This window comes from Chanodichthys erythropterus, chromosome 7 (assembly GCF_024489055.1).
Source record: "Chanodichthys erythropterus isolate Z2021 chromosome 7, ASM2448905v1, whole genome shotgun sequence".
NCBI classification, from domain to species: domain Eukaryota; kingdom Metazoa; phylum Chordata; class Actinopteri; order Cypriniformes; family Xenocyprididae; genus Chanodichthys; species Chanodichthys erythropterus.
In genome coordinates this window covers 22,703,890-22,722,290 of record NC_090227.1, presented here as the reverse complement: position 1 = coordinate 22,722,290, position 18,401 = coordinate 22,703,890, and the positions used below count along the sequence as shown (strand labels likewise).

The following is an 18,401-nucleotide window of genomic DNA, read 5'->3' as shown; positions in this document are numbered from 1 at the left end:
CACACACACACACACACACTAGATGCCCCTCTGGATGATGCTCCGGGTGGGTGTCGCGGTGTATTGTGGGCAGTTTTGGGTCTAAGCAGAGCATAGCTCGTCATCTCCAGGAAAGATGGCTGCTCCGGGCACCACAGCAGCTCTTCCTCCAGCGCTCAGTCCAGGTTTTGCGGTGGTCTGCTCTTTTTTGGAGCGCTACGGGTCTGTTCTGGATCTGCCCGAGCTGACGTTCCCTCAGCTGGAGCGATACTTACAAGATACATCAGCGGGTGAGCTGTGGGAGAGGCTGGGTTTGTGTTTATTTGGACTGGCTCCTCATCTCTGCCCATCAGGGGTTTGATCACTTAAAGTTTGGCTTGTTGTATCTCATAGTCTTTGTTTGGACGGAAATCATGTCCCTAATGCTTTTCAGATGGACTGTGGCGAAGTGTTTAAAGCGGTCATGTGTGGCTTTTCCACCCTTTACCAGTGGAAAAATCACATTTAAAGATTAGCCTCAGAATATGATTGCCGTCGGAAAGGCTATACGCACTGCTAAGGGTGCTATCATGCTGTTGGTGACAGTTAAATAGAGAAACACTTCAGTATCGTGCGATAAATTGGCCTGATATACATTTACATTCAGATTATAAACACCGATGGGACGGTTCCCGCACACTGCACATGCGCAGGCCGCTGTCAAACTTCCTATGCTACAATAATAATAACTGTAATAGTAATGGAATCGCTGCACAGTTTTGTTTACGCCCAGGCCACTTTAAATACTGTATTAATTGTGTACGCGTAGGTTTCCTATAACAATAGCTGAATGTGAGCTCCACGACATTAATGTTGTCATTAGGAGAATAGCGTTTGTAAACGTCACTGCAGAATTACTGGTTTTCGTGAACTTTGCTGATAGCTGATTGGATCAATTCGATGATATAGTAACGAGAGAGATGTGTTTTTAATGCATTTATTTTAAATAATAAATAAAGGGTATACAGCAATGAGCAAACAAAGAAAAATGCAAAGGACAGGAAAACTGTTAATAATATTTATTTTAAGTTAGCAAGTTGTCAAGTTTTATATGATAAATAATACTTAATCACACTTTTTGTACAATTTAGTTCCTCTGCCATTGATTGAGCTCCATGTCAAACTACTGCGGAAGATTGGCAAAACAGTCACACCAGACAGATGGGAGAAGTATCTTGTAAAGGTGAGTATTTTAGTTTTAAATCATATGCAATGAAAATGTAAATCCACGCAAATCGATCTGTTTGTTGAAATCCTTTTTATGCAGGTGTGCCAGGAATTTAACAGCACCTGGGCATGGGAAATGGAGAGAAAAAGCTACTTAGAAATGACAGTTGAGTGTAAGACTGGCATTTTAAAGGTCAGTTTTATAAAAGTTGACAATATACATCAATAATAGAGTTTGACTTGTTTTGATGGAGATATAACTTTATGAAGTTGTATTGCTTCTAATGAAATGTGTCAAGAACATGTCTGTGTCATATTTCACCCCAAAAATCAAAATGAATAAGAAAAATAATTTATTTATTTTGGGGTAAAGTGTGCCCTGGATGTTTTTGTGTGCGTGTGTGTGTGAGATTCACCTTTATTCTTTATTTCATTAACAGTACTTGTGTGAGTGCCAGTTTGATGACAATCTCAAGTTTAAGACATTAATCAACGAGGAAGACCCAGACAAGATGCGTCTACAGCCCATCGGTAGAGACAAGGAAGGTCTTCTGTACTGGTTCCATTCAGATCAAGATCAGAATATACGTGTTTATTCTGAGGAACAGGATGATTTGGATGGATCCTCCTGGAAATGCATTGCGAGGTGAGTAAATTGTGATGAGAAGACCACAAAGTTTGGTTTATCAAACTGATGAGGGAATGATGGACATGATGATGATTTACACATCAAGTTTCAATTTATGTGAACATTAAATCTTAGAGCACATTCAGGCCTGGTTTCACAGACAGGGCTTAGTCTAAGCCAGGATTAGGCCTTAGTTCAGTTAGGATATTTAAGTATCTTTTATAAACATACACTAGAAAAAAACATTACTGGCGTGCATCTTGAGACAAAACAATGGCACTGAAATGTTTTAAGATATGTCAGTTCAAGTTGCTTTCAGTTAAAACAGCTTGAACATGCATTTTAGTCTAGGACCAGCTTAAGCCTTGTCTTTGAAACCAGGGGTCAAGGTCTACATTTTAACATTATGTGTTCCCTCAGAATCAAAACAATGTTGTACTAGTATACAACCTACAAGAACACATTTTTTTTCTAGAAGTATAAGAGTTGTACCTCCTTTGATGAAGTTTGTCAATGAATAAGAAATGCATTTTTACTTAAAACAGGACTAGGAATGATCTTGCAGACACACTAGAAAAGCTTAAAGCCAAGATTGAACCAGCCGTGACTGACCAAGAGAAGCAAGACTGTCCCACCAGCCCAAATATGGAGGCAGAAGGTGTTAAAGGTAAAACTCTTTGTAAATTAACATTTCCCATTTAGGGCTGTAAGCACCACAGACATTGAGAGGAACAAGTCTCCCACAACATCCACACTAATGGTCAAATACTGTGGGTTTTCAATGGCCGATTCTTAAAGGATTAGTTTACCCAAAAATGAAAATTATCCCATGATTTACTCACGCTCAAGCCATCTTAGGTGTATACGTATATCTTCTTTCAGACAAACACAATCGGAGTTATATTGAAAAATATCTTGAATCTTCCCAGCTTTATAATGGTAGTGAATGGCGCTCCTTATTTTGAAGTCCAAAAAAGTGCATCCATCCATCATAAAAGATATCCACATGGCTCCAGGGGGTAATAAAGGCCTTCTGAAGTGAAGTGATGGGTTTTTGTAAGAAAAATATCCATATTTAAAACTTTATTAACTAAAGTACACACCGTACACATACTGCGCAAGCCGACTTGAGCCAAATGAGTAATCCCTGGTGCGATGTATGACACAGGATGAAGGAGTAACGTAAGTTTGAACGCCTCTCGTGGTTAAAACAAATAGGCCATTATAAAGCTTGGAAGAGTCAGGATATTTTTTAATATAACTTCGATTGTGTTCGTCTGAAAGAAGATAGTCATATACACCTAGGATGGCTTGAGGGTGAGAAAATCATTGGATAATTTTCATTTTTTTTTTTGTGAACTATCCCTTTAATCCTAAATGTGTGGTTACAGCCATACTCCTGCTCCTACTAATTTTGCTAGAGGCCAGAACTAAACTGTTGAACTCATGTAGTTCTGTATTTTGTATTCAAGATGAGTCTGAGGACTTGAAAAACCATGAATCAGGGCAAGGGGACTTCAATTCCAATAAAAGTGAGTTAATAAAACTCACTAAAGAGATTAAAAAAGAAACATCAATGGATCCTGGTAAACCAGAGCAACCGGAGAAAGTTGCTGTAATTTCCATACCTAAAGTGGTCATCGACAACAGGGTTAGTACAATCAAAACTCTTGTCAAAGAAGAACCAAAAGATTGTCCCAAACCATGGAATGCCATTTCCGTCGTCATGCCCCCTGTTGCCATCAAACACGAGCCGGCGAAGAAATCAGAGATGCACGATGACAAGAAAGAGGTGATGTTTGAGAATGTGTCTAGAACTATAAAGAGCGACCAACAGGCTAAAATACCGCTGAAGAAGAGGGAGTTGAAAAGGAGTGGAGGATTTGATGTCAGCAATCACTACAGCAACGTCAATCACAACAACAACAACCTTAACAGCAATGGCAGCATCAGCACAGGAGGTATAATCGTTCGCAATCCTGCCGTCTTGCCATTGAAGGAGCAGCAAATCAAAAGAGAATACCCAACTGATGGGGAGAAAGGACCATCGGCCATCATCGCTGTCCCACAAAAGCTTATTGGGAAGCATTCACCTGTTGATCTTTGCCAAAATGCAATACGAGAACAATACGTAGGTGTTGGAGTTATCAAAGGTCCCATTGAGAGAAAGAAGCCTTTGCATGAAAACGATAATTCTTCAAATGGTCATCATGGGAATGGGAATGTCTTGAAGACTGAAGTTGGAGGCGCGGATAGCGCAAGACAGTCTGTACTTGTTGGGAAATCCATGGTTAATGCAGACAATGGTCCTCATCCATGCAGTATCCCTGAGGATCTGGTGTCAAAAGATGTTTGTGATAAGAACCCAGATGTGGCAGCAAAAGCATCAAACCTGGTTGAGGAATCTCCAATGATTGAAGAGATGCAAACCACTTCAGTTGAGGAAAAGGTTGACAGAATTGACAATGAAGAAGATGTTGCCGAACTAAAAAACAGAAAGATAGCAGCTTTGTCAGCCAAAGAAAAAACTGATGTTGAGGATGACCGCAAAGACAAAAGTCTGAAAAGCCCAAGAAAGAGAAGGTCACAAAAGGCCAAATCCAAGCTCCAAGCAAAAGAAGATGCACAAAACACTGAGCTCTTATCCAGCATTGGTGAGGTTTTGGTGAAGGATGCGGGAGACAGTGAAAAAATTGGACACAATGATAATGAAGAGGTGTCATCGGAGCTTCAGAAGGAAGGGATTCGTCTAAAGATTAAGATCCCACTTCATAGACGAACACCTGAACTCCAGCACAAGGACATTGAGGAGTCGGAAACCAGCAATCGGAGATCCCTACGGAGATCTGCCAGAATCTGCAAGCCCAGCCCCAAAGTGGCAGATAGCAGTCGGGATGGGAAACAAGATGGAAAACTCAAGGCCTCCTCAGTAGCACAGGATGAAGAGGAATGCATAGTAGATGAAGAGGTGAAAGTGCATCCCAAGGAGATGGACAAAAAAGTGGACATGGAAGGACAGCCTAAGTCTCTGAAGGTAACCTGAAAACTTTTTATATACAGTTCAATGAATTTCACAGAAAGCTTTTATTTATGCAAATGTTTTTTTTCTCTCTCTCTCTCTTTTAGGCCAAACGGCGACACAGGCGTACTCGTTGGTCAAAAATTCGTACGAAAAATTGCAAATCCAAAGGAGCTCCGGATCGGGAGGAGGAAGTAGCCGATGACAAAGCTGCAAGCAATGAAGACACCAAATCAGAGAGAAAAGACCACAAGAGTGGGTCTGAATCAGACCAATCCAACGAGATTCTACCTGAAGATGCTTGTAAACACTGTGGGCTCGCCAACCACCCAGAACTAGTGAGTTATCTTTTATCAATTCAGACTACTACTTCAGAATTGATGTCCCAATTGGAAAATTTGACTCAATGAACAGTGTACAGCCACAGTAACTAATGACAACAGCAGGAGTGGTGCTTGCTTGTGTAAACCTCAGTACTAGAGTGTTTCTGTGTGGTTGACGAGCTGCTCTGAGTGGTTTTTAGCATGTTGCTATGGGGTTGCTTGGGTGTGTCGTGGAAATTCCCAATACTAATCTGACTTCACCACTGACAATTCAAACAACCTCCAGTTGTCTATATAATATATATATACCTTTTGAGGTAATTCCCGTCCCAAATATAATACAATATAATACTACAGTATCTCGAGGTAATTCCCTTCTCGAATACTTCTAATACATTTCCAACACTCTGAGGTAATTCCCTTCCCAAGGTAAGGTGATGGCGTCCCGTCAAGAAGCTACTATCACTACCTCAATCACACATAAGCAAACAGGTCTTTAGCATCTATACACTCTCACCGTCCTTCTCAGGTGTACGCTGGTCCGACACAGGATCATTAATACTAACTCCGAGTATTACAGCCTCACCCCGAGGGCGACTCTATAGTCTTCCAACACTATCACTGTCTCTGCTGTGGTTTTTTGAGCGTAGAATCTTTAGTACTTCTATTCCTTAGCTGCGCAGTATATACCTGACACGACTTCCAAGTTGCTCTTTGCAGAAATTAAGTTTTATTTATGGCCGGGAGGTCACTCGTCACAAGAAGAGTGAGTATCTCTTAATAGAAAGATACATGCACATTTAAGTCTTACAGTTGAGTAAAAATCAATGTCTTCATCACTGTGATTTGTTCTGGTGATTGGTTTGTAATGATCTAAGCTAATCATATGACTGGTCTTTGACCTGATTTCATGTTGACATAAAATATTTCTATCACAGGTGTTGATAGAACTAGCTGTTTACCTACTAATACAAGTTATAAGAGAATGGGTGCTTCTCTTCAGTGCAAGTCACTAAGTGTTGTTATTGTTAACTAAAACTATTAAAAATCATTTTCGTAAATTTGTTTACAATGCTGCAATTAAATTAATGATCAGATTAGATGAGATACACTATATTGCCAAAAGTATTGGGACACCTCTCCAAATCATTAAATTCAGGTGTTTCAATCACTTCCATGGCCACAGGTGTATAAATTCAAGCACCTAGGCATGCAGACTGCTTCTACAAACATTTGTGAAAGAATGGGTTGCTCTGGTACCGTGCATGGTACCTTGATAGGTTGCCACCTGTGCAACAAGTCCATTTGTGAAATTTCCTCACTGCTAAATATTCCACGGTCAACTGTTAGTGGTATTATAACAAAGTGGAAGCAATTGGAATAACAGCAACTCAACCATGAAGTGGTAGGCCACGAAAAATCACAGAGCGGAGTCAGCGCATGCTGAGGTGCACAGTGCACAGAGGTTACCAACTTTCTGCAGAGTCAATAGCTACAGGCCTCCAAACTTCATGTGGCCTTCAGATTAGCTCAAGAACAGTGCGTAGAGAGCTTCATGGAATGGGTTTCCATGGCCGAGCAGCTGCATCCATGTCTTACATCACCAAGGGCAATGCAAAGCATCGGATGCAATGGTGTACAGCACGCCGCCACTGAACTCTAGAGATGTGGAGACGTGTTCTATGGAGTGACGAATCTCTGTTGCTTCTCTGTCTGGCAATCTGATGGACGAGTTTGGGTTTGGCGGTTGCCAGGAGAACGGTACGTGCCCAACTGCATTGTGCCAAGTGTAAAGTTTGGTGGAGGGAGGGATTATGGTGTGGGGTTGTTTTTCAGGGGCTGGGCTTGGCCCCTTAATTCTAGTGAAAGGAATTCTTAATGCTTCAGCATACATTTTGGACAATTTCATGCTCCCAACTTTGTGGGAACAGTTCCATGTTCCAACATGACTGCACACCAGTGCACAAAGAAATGTCCATAAAGACATAGATGAGTGAGTTTGGTGTGGAGGAACTTGACCTGCCTGCACAGAGTCCTGAGCTCAACCCGACAGAACACCTTTGGGATGAATTAGAGCGGAGACTGTGAGCCTTCTCCCCAACATCACTGCATCACAACATCACATGTTGGCAGGCCTTCTCATCCAACATCACTGCCTGACCTCACAAATGCGCTTCTAGAAGAATGGTCAAAAATTCCCATAAACACACTCCTAAAACTTGTGGAAAGCCTTCCCAGAAGAGTTGAGGCTGTAATAGCTGCAAAGGGTGGGCCAACTCCATATTAAACCCTACGGATTAAGAATGGGATGTCATTAAAGTTCATGTGCACGTAAAGGCAGGCGTCTCAAAACTTTTGGCAATATAGTGTGCTTTATAGGGGACATATGAAAATCTGACTTTTTCCATGTTTATGTGCTATAATCGTCTCCCCGGTGAATCTACCAACCCAGAAATCGTGAAAAAGTATAACCCAGTAACTTTGTTTTGGCAAGCCTTTTTCTGCAAGCATGTGTAAAAATTAGCCGCTCAGATTTCACTCCCCTTGTGATGTAGTAAGTGGATCTTTTATTATAATATTACCGCATATTAATCTGCACGTTTCCATCCAAGGAAGATACAAACCTGTTTTATTGTCTGGCGGACAAAAGTTACAAAAAATAAAAACAAGACACATAGTACAGAACGTGTTTGGGGTAAAATGTTTTGTTCAATTCCAACACATACAGTACGTTTAGACAGCATTGCTAAATAAAAACAGTATAAAACAATATAAAGTGTTCTTGATGATGGAAATGTCTATCAAATGGCGAAAGAGTAGAAGAAACATACTTTATTTATTTACTATTGAAATAGAACATCATTTCATCTGTTTTCTCTCTTGTGTATTTTTGTCCTAGATCCTTCTTTGTGACATGTGTGACAGTGGATATCACACGGCCTGTCTGAGACCTCCTCTAATGATCATTCCTGATGGAGAATGGTTCTGCCCTCCCTGCCAGCATGTAAGGGCTTAAATCCCAGTGTTAATGCCTTGTGTGTGTATGTGAGCTGTATTACTGAAGTATATATTCTTGTCATGTACAGAAGCTTCTCTGTGAGAGGCTGGAAGAACAGCTTCAGAATCTGGACACTGCATTGAAGAAGAAAGAGAGAGCTGAACGAAGGTGTAGATCCACACACACACATGCACAGATTCCATAAATGGTCTCACTTGCTCATCATCATTCCCATGAATCATCACGGATGATGAATAGCCTCATGTGATTTTGAGATTTGTTTCTTGTTTTTTTCTCTCTCAGACGTGAGCGGTTAGTGTATGTGGGTATCAGCGTGGAGAACATTATACCTAATCCAGTGAGTATGCAACCTATATTATGTTTAAGATAATTAAATTATACAAATCAGTCAATAAGATGAGATTTAAAATGCCTTAATCAGCTTTATTTGGTTTTAAATTTGCACTTCTTCATCATGGCAGGATGGTGATGAAGAAGATGCCATGACAGAGAAGAAAAAAGATGCCAAGAAAAGTAAGAATCTGGGGAGGCGATCGACTAGGACGAGGAAATCCATCAGTTATAGGTAATCAATATTTCTGGTAGCACTTTAGAATAAGTTTCCATTTGTTAACATTAGTGAACTGCATTAGTTAACATGAACTAACAATGAAAAATCATTCTAAAGCATGTATTAAATATAGTTGAAGGGGACCTATTATGTCCTATGTTGTTTTTCAGAGTTTTGATTTTGTTTTTTGGGGTCTACTAGAATAGGTTTTCATGATTGAATGTTCAAAAAGTACTTTTTTTTTCTCACATGTTTGACATTGTTGCAGCACCTCTCTTCCCGGTCTGTCAGTAACGCTCTGTTTAGTTCCTGTCTCTATGAAGCCCCTCCTTCAGAAAAGTGCAGTAGGCTCTGATTGGTCGGCTGGACCAGTATGTTGTGATTGGTCAACCACTTTGAGAGTGTTTGGGAAATGTTACGCCCCTTACTATAACTGCGAGTTTCAACACACTACTAACTCAACTCAACCAGGCCTCGCCCCTTTATTTTGCATGTGTTGGGTGGGAATTATTTAAACGAGGAATATTGTGACATGTTTGTTCCCGGAAGGAAGCTCAAGGCTACAATCGAGGCGTTTCAGGGAGTTCAGAAACAGTGCGCACTTATATAGAGAATAATTCCCTTTAGAGTGACTTTGTGCTTTGTATCTTTGCAGACCTTTTTCAAGCTCAAACAGCAACATTACACACTAAAGAAAGTTGAACATGTAAAAAAGCATAATAGGACCCCTTTAATGTTAATTTGAACATTTACTAATACATTATTAATATCAAAAGTTGTATCTGTTAATATTATTTAATGGACTTGAGCTAACATGAACAATGAATAGTTGTATTTTTATGAACAAACTTTAACAAAGATTAAGAAATCTGTAACAAATGCATTGCTCATTGCTAATGCTTAACTAATGAATTAACTAACGTTAACTAATGACACCTTATTGTAAAGTGTTACCATATTTTTTGTAGAAATAGACTCTATAAGAAGATATAAGTCTGACTAATTCTTGATTTTTCTTATTACTAACAACCAGATTCGATGACTTTGATGAAGCCATTGATGAAGCAATAGAGGAAGACCTTCAAGATTCAGAAGGAGGAGGTTGGACATATGAGATACTGTTTTTTGCTTTATAATATGTGTCTTTGCATATTGAATTCATGGGTGGTGTGTCTTGCAGGCGCTGGTCACGGTAAACCTGTGGCGACCGTTACGAGTCAGCAGCGGAACACAGTGAGCCGAGAGAGTCGGCGGCTTGTGAAACCTCTGGCGCCGCGTAAGAGGAAACGCCGGCGACTCAATGACCTGGACAGTGACAGTACGGTGGACGAGGAGGAGAGCGAGGACGAGTTTCAGATTAGTGACAGGTGTGTGTAAAATATGAGAATATTAAGAATACTGGGGGTTCAAATCTGGGCTTTTCGGGTTCAAATCAGGTGGATTTTATACCAGTTCTTCAAAATATAATGGATCTAGTTCCAAAATAAACAATATGCTTTTCAAGTGGGTGGATGTCTCAAAAACAGTCAAGAACTTGTCCTGGTCATATTTTACCCCAAAATCAAAAGAATTAAAGGTGCCCTAGAACTTTTTTTTTTTTTTTAACTGCTTATTTTGGGGCATCATTATAAATGAGCCGATTCAGGGTGTGTGCCTTAAACAACATAAAAAAAGTTCAAACAGCTAATATAACCCTCAAAATGGATCTTTACAAAGTGTTCGTCATGCAGCATGTCTAATCGCGTAAGTACAGTGTTTATTTTGATGTTTACATTTGATTCTAAATGAATTTGAGGCTGTGCTCTGTGGCTAACAGCTAACATTACACAATGTTGGAGAGATTTATAAAGAATGAAGTTGTGTTTATGAATTCTACAGACTGCAAGTGTTTAATAATGAAAATAATGACAGTCTTGTCTCCGTGAATACAGTAAGAAACGATGGTAACTTTAACCACATTTAACAGTACATTAGCAACATGCTAACGAAACATTTTGAAAGACAATTTACAAATATCACTAAAAATATCATGTTATCATGGATCATGTCAGTTATTATTGCTCCATCTGCCATTTTTCGCTATTGTTCTTGCTTGCTTACCTAGTCAGATGATTCGGCTGTGCACAGATCCAGACGTTACTGCCCTTGTCTAATGCCTTTCAAAATGTTGGGAACATGGGCTGGCATATGCAAATATTGGGGGCGTACATATTAATGATCCTGACTGTTACGCAACAGTCAGTGTTATGTTGAGATTCGCCTGTTCTTTGGAGGTCTTTTAAACAAATGAGATTTATATAAGAAGGAGGAAACAATGGAGTTTGAGACTCACTGTATGTCATTTCCATGTACTGAACTCTTGTTATTTAACTATGACAAGGTAAATTCAAGGGCACCTTTAAAACATTATATTTTCCTATTTCTTATCAATATCAGTGTTGAAAACAGTTTTGCTGCTTAATATTTTTGTGGAAACTGTGATGCATTTTTTCCAGTATTTATTGAGGAATACTAAAAATGAAAAGATCAGCATTTATATAGATTTTCATGCTATAGATTTCCACATAAAATTGGGTCAGAAGCAGCATTAATATATGTTTTTGTAATGCTAGCTTGGAAGAGGAGGATTTCGTGGTTTCGGGAGATGGTGCGTCTGATGGTGATGCGGGGAGTGAATGGTGCAGTGGTGACAGTGACGCTGAGAATCAACCAGCTTCCAGGAGAACAGGAAGAACCACACACACCCAGAGAAACAGGAGGAGCAAACGCAGACCTCCCGCTCGACGAAGAGGCTCCTCAGAGGAGGACCTGTTAGACTCTGAGGAAGAAGAGGAGGAAGAAGAAGAGGAAATGGGTCTGTATGAGTTTTCGTATCTAATCTACTTAAAAGAATAACTTCTTTACTCCATTTCAAAGCTGTTTTAAAGCTCCACATGTGCAGCTACTGTATCTCCCAAAGCAGAATCCTTAATTAACTTAATTAAACCTCATTTTGAAATGTTCTTCACAGCCAGCAACTCTGTGTAAAGTATTTACAATTTTTTGCTGCTTCTGTTTTCGGAGGTAGGCTGTCTAGGTAGGTGGTTCACTAGGTTTTTGTAGAGAGTCCCGTCGAATTATGTTTTTTACTTACAGTTTTTCCTTCTGTCTTTATCTGGCAGAAACAGAATGCTCAAATGAGTTCAGCGACAGTGACATGGACGTCAATAGAAGGCGTCCACGGCGGAGTCAGAACTCTCAGGTCAACTACTATGAGACATCAGAGTCTGAGGGATCACGGAAGGCGTCCGATCAGAAACACCCCTCTCTTCCTCACCGTCGACGACTGTCCAGCTCCAACAGTGAAGGTGAGCACCACAACACTCCTATTTTCACATAATTGTTAATATACAGTCAAACCAAAAATTATTCAGACATTTTTGATATTTTTGATATACTTTTACTAGTGGGTGCAGGACATTAGAGTTCATTTATGTAAGTGAAAATAAAGTAAACTGTGACATATTATACCCATAAATTATTCATACAGTGGACTACTGTATGAATACGGAAATTGATCATTTGGAACCAAAAATTATTCAGACACTCTGACCTGACCATGTTATGCTTAAAGGGTTAGTTCACCCAAAAATGAAAATTTTGTCATTTATTACTCACCCTCATGCCATTCCACACACGTAAGACCTCAGTGAGGCCTCCATAGCAAGCAATGACACTTCCTCTCTCAAGAGCCATAAAGGTACTAAAAACATATTTAAATCGGTTCATGTGAGTACAGTGGTTTAATATTAATTAGGGGTGTGGCGAGACCGGTATCTCACGAGACGAGACGAGACGAGATTTTTACACACTTTTTTTTAAGAAATCCTCAATGGTGAAATCATGACTAGAAAAAATATTCTGCAGGTGTATTTGAAATGTTTTAACTAATCATCTTGTAATGAATGTCATTTCAGTTCTACTTTCTGAGTATGAATTATCATATGCAGTAAAAGACAACAATACTCAAGTACTGTAAAAGGTTTTGCCACTAACTCAACTGACTGACTTCACTTCTGTATGATTTCAGTCTCTTCAGACCTTACTGTACATGATTTATGAACTTCTACAACTTTAGACTTCCTAACTGAACTCCTTTCCACAAACTGATCATAGAAATAAAAAGAGTATAAATAAAAATGTTAACACTTTACAATAAGGTCTCATTTATTAACATTAATGTATTAACCAACATCAACTAACAATGAGCAATATATTTGCTACAGTATTTATTAATCTTTGTTTATTTTATTAACAAACATATGTTAGTTAATAAAAATAGTCATTAATTTTTAGTTCATAGTTTACAGTGCATTAACTAATGTTAACAAATAAAACCTTACTGTTTGTGCTTAATAAGATTAAGAGAAAACTGTTTCATGTCAGTCATGCAAATAAGACCACATTTTTCTTTGATACAGAGCTGAGAGATTGTTACAACTACACTGCCCAGCCTAAAATAGCTTTCATATTGACAGATATCTGTATTCCATCAGGGAGCCGCTTTCAAAATGCGGGTATTGAGATCACGTTTGAATGCGCGCTTGTGTTTACTTTCACTTTCAACGACCGCGCGTAACTCTGTAAATATGGAGCGGCGGCGTCCGTTATCCAACTGAATTAAATGTTTTTTATTTAAATACAAAGCAAAACGACAGTGGAGGCGTAATGTATACGTAGCGGTGGCATATTCTTTCCTAATCATCCTCATGGCATCATCACGAGACTACTTTTCGCCTCGACGAGAAATCTCGTCACAGTTTAGTCTCGTCACACCCCTAATATTAATATTTTAAAGCGACGAGAATATTTTTGGTGCGCCAAAAAAAACAAAATAACATTTTATTTAGTGATGGCCGATTTCAAAACACTACTTCAGGAAGCTTCGGAGTGTTATGAATCAGTGTATCCAATCGTGATTCGGATCGAGTGTCAAACCGCCAAAATGCTGAAATCACGTGACTTTGGCGCTCTGAACCGCTGATTCAACACACTGATTCATAACGCTCCGAAGCTTCATGAAGCATTGATTTGAAATCGGACATCACTAAATAAGTCGTTATTTTGTTTTTTTGGTGCACCAAAAATATTCTCGTCGCTTTATAATATTAATATTGAACCACTGTACTCACATGAACTGATTTAAATATGTTTTTAGTACATTAATGGATCTTGAGAGAGGAAGTGTCATTGCTCCCTATGGAGGCCTCACAGAGCCATCGGATTTCAACAAAAATATCTTAATTTTTTAACGAAGGTCTTACGGGTGTGGAACGGTATGAGGGTGAGTAATAAATGACATTATTTTCATTTTTGGGTGAACTAACCCTTTAGGTGTTATCTGACATAGTTTAAGATTTTATTTCTGACGCAGTTTAACTCTAAGATTTTATCATATTTTAATACCATTTTTTAAACTATAATGAATAAACTGCATTAATGAATGAAATGTTCAAGGTGTCTGAATTAATTTTGGTTTGACTGAATGTTAATGTCATCTCTCATATTCCTCACATAGGGATCACACCTGTGATCCTTGCCAGTCAAAACAGGCTCATGACAATAAGCTTAAGGTTTTTTAATGATATGAATGTACTATATTTTGTTTCAATAGCTGTGTCTTGCATCTGTAGGCTGCATATGTCATTGAGGCTGCTTTATTTAAAGGATTAGTTCACCCAAAAATGAAATTTCTGTCATTAATTACTCACCCTCATGTCATTCCAAACTCGTAAGACCTTCATTAATCTTCAGAACACAAATTAAGATATTTTTGATGAAATCCGAGTGGTTTCTGAATCACTCATAGGCAGCAATGTCATTGCACCTTTTAAGGCTCAGAAAGGTAGTAAAGACATCATTAAAATAGTCCATGTAACTACAGTGGTTCAACCTTAATGTAATGAAGTGACAAGAATACTTTTTGCGACTTTATTCAATTTAACGGCTATTTTAACAATGTCTTTACTATCTTTATGGGCCTTGAAAGGGGCATTGACGTTGCTGCCTATGTGTGATTCATATACCTCTTGGATTTCATCAAAAATATCTTAATTTGTGTTCCGAAGATGAACGAAGATCTTACAGGTTTGGAATGATGAGGGTGAACTAACTCTTTAAGTAAAGTGACCACTACATTACAAAGTCATAAAAAAATTACAACAATTTGTGCTTGACTAGAAATAACGGTCAATTTTATAATGGTTACTTTTCTGAAATAAGACATCCTTTATGACATATACGGCTGACAAATGCGACCTCCAGAGGACGCAGCCTTCGAAATAAGACAGTAATATTTATTATGTAATATTTAGTATATTGAGGGGATTTCATTGTACCAGACTATATTCACCTCTAAATTTTGCACCATTTATTTCTAAATAAAATAAAATATATAGGGCTGTATATTCCCTAGTTGCTAACAATTGCTCTGTATATTCGGAATTCCCATGTCCGTCTTTTTTTGACTGTATAGTTTTTCTTTTGTGTGTGTATCGTAAAAAATAAAAACATAAAATGGCCAAAGACCACCAGAGAATCTTAAATATATTTAGTTAGATTTTTTGGTCTTGATTTTTCTATACAAGGACTTGTATGTCTTTTAATTTTTGTTCATGACTAAAAACCCATAATGGTTTATTTATGGCACACCAAGTGCAAATTTTCAGCATATTTTTTTTGCACAACAAGACAAAATGTTAATGAAACAGTGCATCTCTAAGGACCCTCTGTTTGTGATTTACATCTGTGATTTACCACCATTTTGTCACATCAACACACTAAATATAAATCATATATATATATATATAAGCAGATATTATCTTACTGTTATCTATACTGTTTATTTACAACCAGAAATATTAATTGTTTGCATCTCATCCTATATTTTTTTAGAGTCCGTGCTTTCTAAAGACTGTGAGCCAAAGGAATCGCTTAAGAGATCAAAAAGAGGACGGAAGTGCGAGTCGACCAGGGAAGGCTCCAAACCCAGGCACAAACTAATAAAACGGACACAGCAGAAAAGCTCGAGCGAAGACGAAGAGGAGGACGGAGGAGAAACAGAGGACTCTGAGGATGATGAACAGCCCCTCCGCAAAAGGTCGAACCGCATAGAAACAGACGAGGAGGAGGAGGAGGAGGAGGAAGAGGAGAATGCACGCGGAAACGTCAGGTGGAAGCACACGGCCAGAAACGCTGCGGGGCCCCGAGGTCCCGTCCGGCACAACGGCTTGGTCCCGCTGAGGGCCGCAGCTCAGGATGACGATGACGACGAGGACGAGGAAGAGTTCACTGGCGTCACGGACCTTGTTAACTTTGTTTTCGACAGTGAACAGTTGTCATGATGTGTTCTGTAGGTAAAATGCATTTATTTTCTCATCGCCTTCGACTAAGAGCCACCTGTCACGGGAATGTCCCTCATCAGCCACCGTAGTTTTTGGGTGTAGTGGACCACAAATGAAGCTTCCAGAGGAATGCCATAGTGTCCGTTCAGATGTTTGAATCCACTCCGTACAGCCGCATGCATCATCCTTCCCAGATTAGAACAGGGTCTCCTTAATACTACAGTAACCATTCCTCAGAGTAAAGCACTTTGTCATTAACGGCCAGTACAGTTTTGTTTGTATAAAGCGGCTTCTGTCGTCCTCCAGAGACACTGGATGGCGTGCAATTGAAGCTTATGTATTCTGTGCATTTTAGACTGGAGTTTTAGAGGTGTACGTTCTCTGTATTAATGTTTTCTTCTTTGTTGTACATGAAAGAAAATTTGGGATTAACGTTTGATGCCGAGCCTTGCCTAAATACACTCATCCAATTAAAGGCTTAAAGGGATAGTTCATCCAAAAACGACAATCCTGACATCATATACTCGCCCTCATGTCATAGCAAACCCACGTGACTTTCTGTGGAGCACAAGAGGAGATTTTTACTTTCGTTGTATGGAAACGAGCAGCACGAATACACCTCTGGGTGAGAATGATGACAGAACTTTCACTTTTGGGTGAATTAAGCCTTAACTTAAACTAGTTAGTAGACCAGCAAAAAAGGACGTAACACATTGGATGATGATCTTAATATTAAAGATCTGTCATTTAGATGCAAATCTTTTTAATTTAAAAGACTAATATAATCTCTTTACTAAAATAACATTATATGTAATGGTAAAAACAATATTATTTAATTATTTTTCAAATGATAACATTTCTGCACTTTGAAAGCTGTTGCTGAAATTTTAGGACATTCAGTCACATTTAAGTCCCTGTCTGAGCTTCATGTGTTCAACTGAAAGCACTTGTCGATCAAGCACCTTTGATGGTGCCGTTTGGTACCGCATTGTCGAACTGTTCTGTTCGACAGAGCAGTCTGGATCGCTCTTTCCATAGAGTTGTTTTTTAGGATTCTTTTACTCCAAGCGGGTGTCTTTTATGCTGGACGTTGTTTGAATTAGAACACTATGGAAATCATTCCAACACAAATCCACCCCATTACAAAACAAACAACAAAACAAAAAAAACCCACAGGCACTAGAATAATTATGGTCTTTGCTTTCAGTTAAAGAATGTGTTTTTGAGCCTTGTACTACTGGAATTCGTGTTTTACTTCTCAGTTTATTTTACTCTTACTTTCCAGATGTATGTCTCCATATTTCAAAAAAAAAAAAAAAAAAAAAAAATATTCACAAAACAAAAATAAACTTAATGTTGCTGTTAATGTCCCTGGTTCTAAATTTGTGTTTTTTTTTTTTTTTTTTTTTTTTAAGTACCTGCAATAGATTCAAGACACAGGAAGCATTTACTTTAATGGCTAGTTGACCAATAAAGTGAACATTTATTTTTTTAACATAAACAGTTTAGGTTAAATGCATGTACTGTACAATGGAAAGTGTATATATTACATAAAAAAAGCAAATGTAGACCTGTGGGTGATATTGAGAGTACAAATATCCTGTGTAGTCTCTTAATTAATACTAGGTCATAAGAACTGCTTTTAAGAATTATAGAAGAATGTGAAAAATGTTTATTGGTCAGCTAACGTTACCCATATGCAAACATTAAATTAATCCATTCAAATTTTACAATGTACATATGATTATGTGTTGTATCTCCTCCAAACCTGAACAGGCGCTACGGTTTAGTTTATGGTATAAAACGCACGCGCTCTTTTCTTGCGTCATAAAGCGGCGCAGATGGCGCTGCTCATGCATGGAAATAAATAACGGGTAGAATGGATTAAACAATTATCTTTCAGTGGGCGGTACTTAGCGGTCCGGACGCAATCTGTAAATAGTCTGTGTCTAAATAATATCTTTCAATGCCTATAAACGTTTCTTAGTGTTATCTTTCAAGTGTAAACTGTTATTCATACAGTAACTAAAGTAGCGAACGAACAGCGATATCATGTGTTAACTGTTACTTTTCTCCGCGTTTGTGAAGGGGGACCAATCAGAACGTTTTATGATTGCAGCCTAATATATTTTGTTTAATCATTTTACCTAGATTATGCTTGTGAATATTCATCTGTTTAATGTATACATATATTTATAATTAATATATATTTTTTAAAAATGATACTTATTACTGCACAAACGTCTCCAATAAGACAAAAAACGTATTTATATATGAATGCGACTGAATGAAGAA

At 38.5% G+C, this 18,401-nt stretch overlaps 1 protein-coding gene across 1 annotated transcript; it reads left to right on the top strand.

The window, feature by feature from the left end:
- Positions 1-65: 65 nt before the first annotated feature.
- On the top strand, positions 66-17,460 carry rsf1a (remodeling and spacing factor 1a). The gene is made up of 16 exons (XM_067389911.1): positions 66-269; positions 1,110-1,201; positions 1,286-1,378; positions 1,626-1,831; positions 2,359-2,480; positions 3,286-4,847; positions 4,940-5,170; positions 8,055-8,159; positions 8,242-8,321; positions 8,457-8,511; positions 8,636-8,739; positions 9,758-9,825; positions 9,905-10,091; positions 11,337-11,578; positions 11,886-12,071; positions 15,658-17,460. Exons 1-16 carry the CDS (start codon positions 116-118, stop codon positions 16,104-16,106), a joined length of 3,936 nt encoding a protein of 1,311 aa, XP_067246012.1. The 5' UTR covers positions 66-115; the 3' UTR covers positions 16,107-17,460.
- Positions 17,461-18,401: the final 941 nt, after the last annotated feature.

Bases quoted from the DNA above. Each gene is read 5' to 3' on its own strand.
- rsf1a (XM_067389911.1), top strand. From the start codon at position 116: ATGGCTGCTCCGGGCACCACAGCAGCTCTTCCTCCAGCGCTCAGTCCA. The intron at 1,202-1,285 runs GTGAGTATTTTA...CTTTTTATGCAG, and splicing joins GGGAGAAGTATCTTGTAAAG to GTGTGCCAGGAATTTAACAG. The intron at 1,832-2,358 runs GTGAGTAAATTG...TACTTAAAACAG, and splicing joins TCCTGGAAATGCATTGCGAG to GACTAGGAATGATCTTGCAG.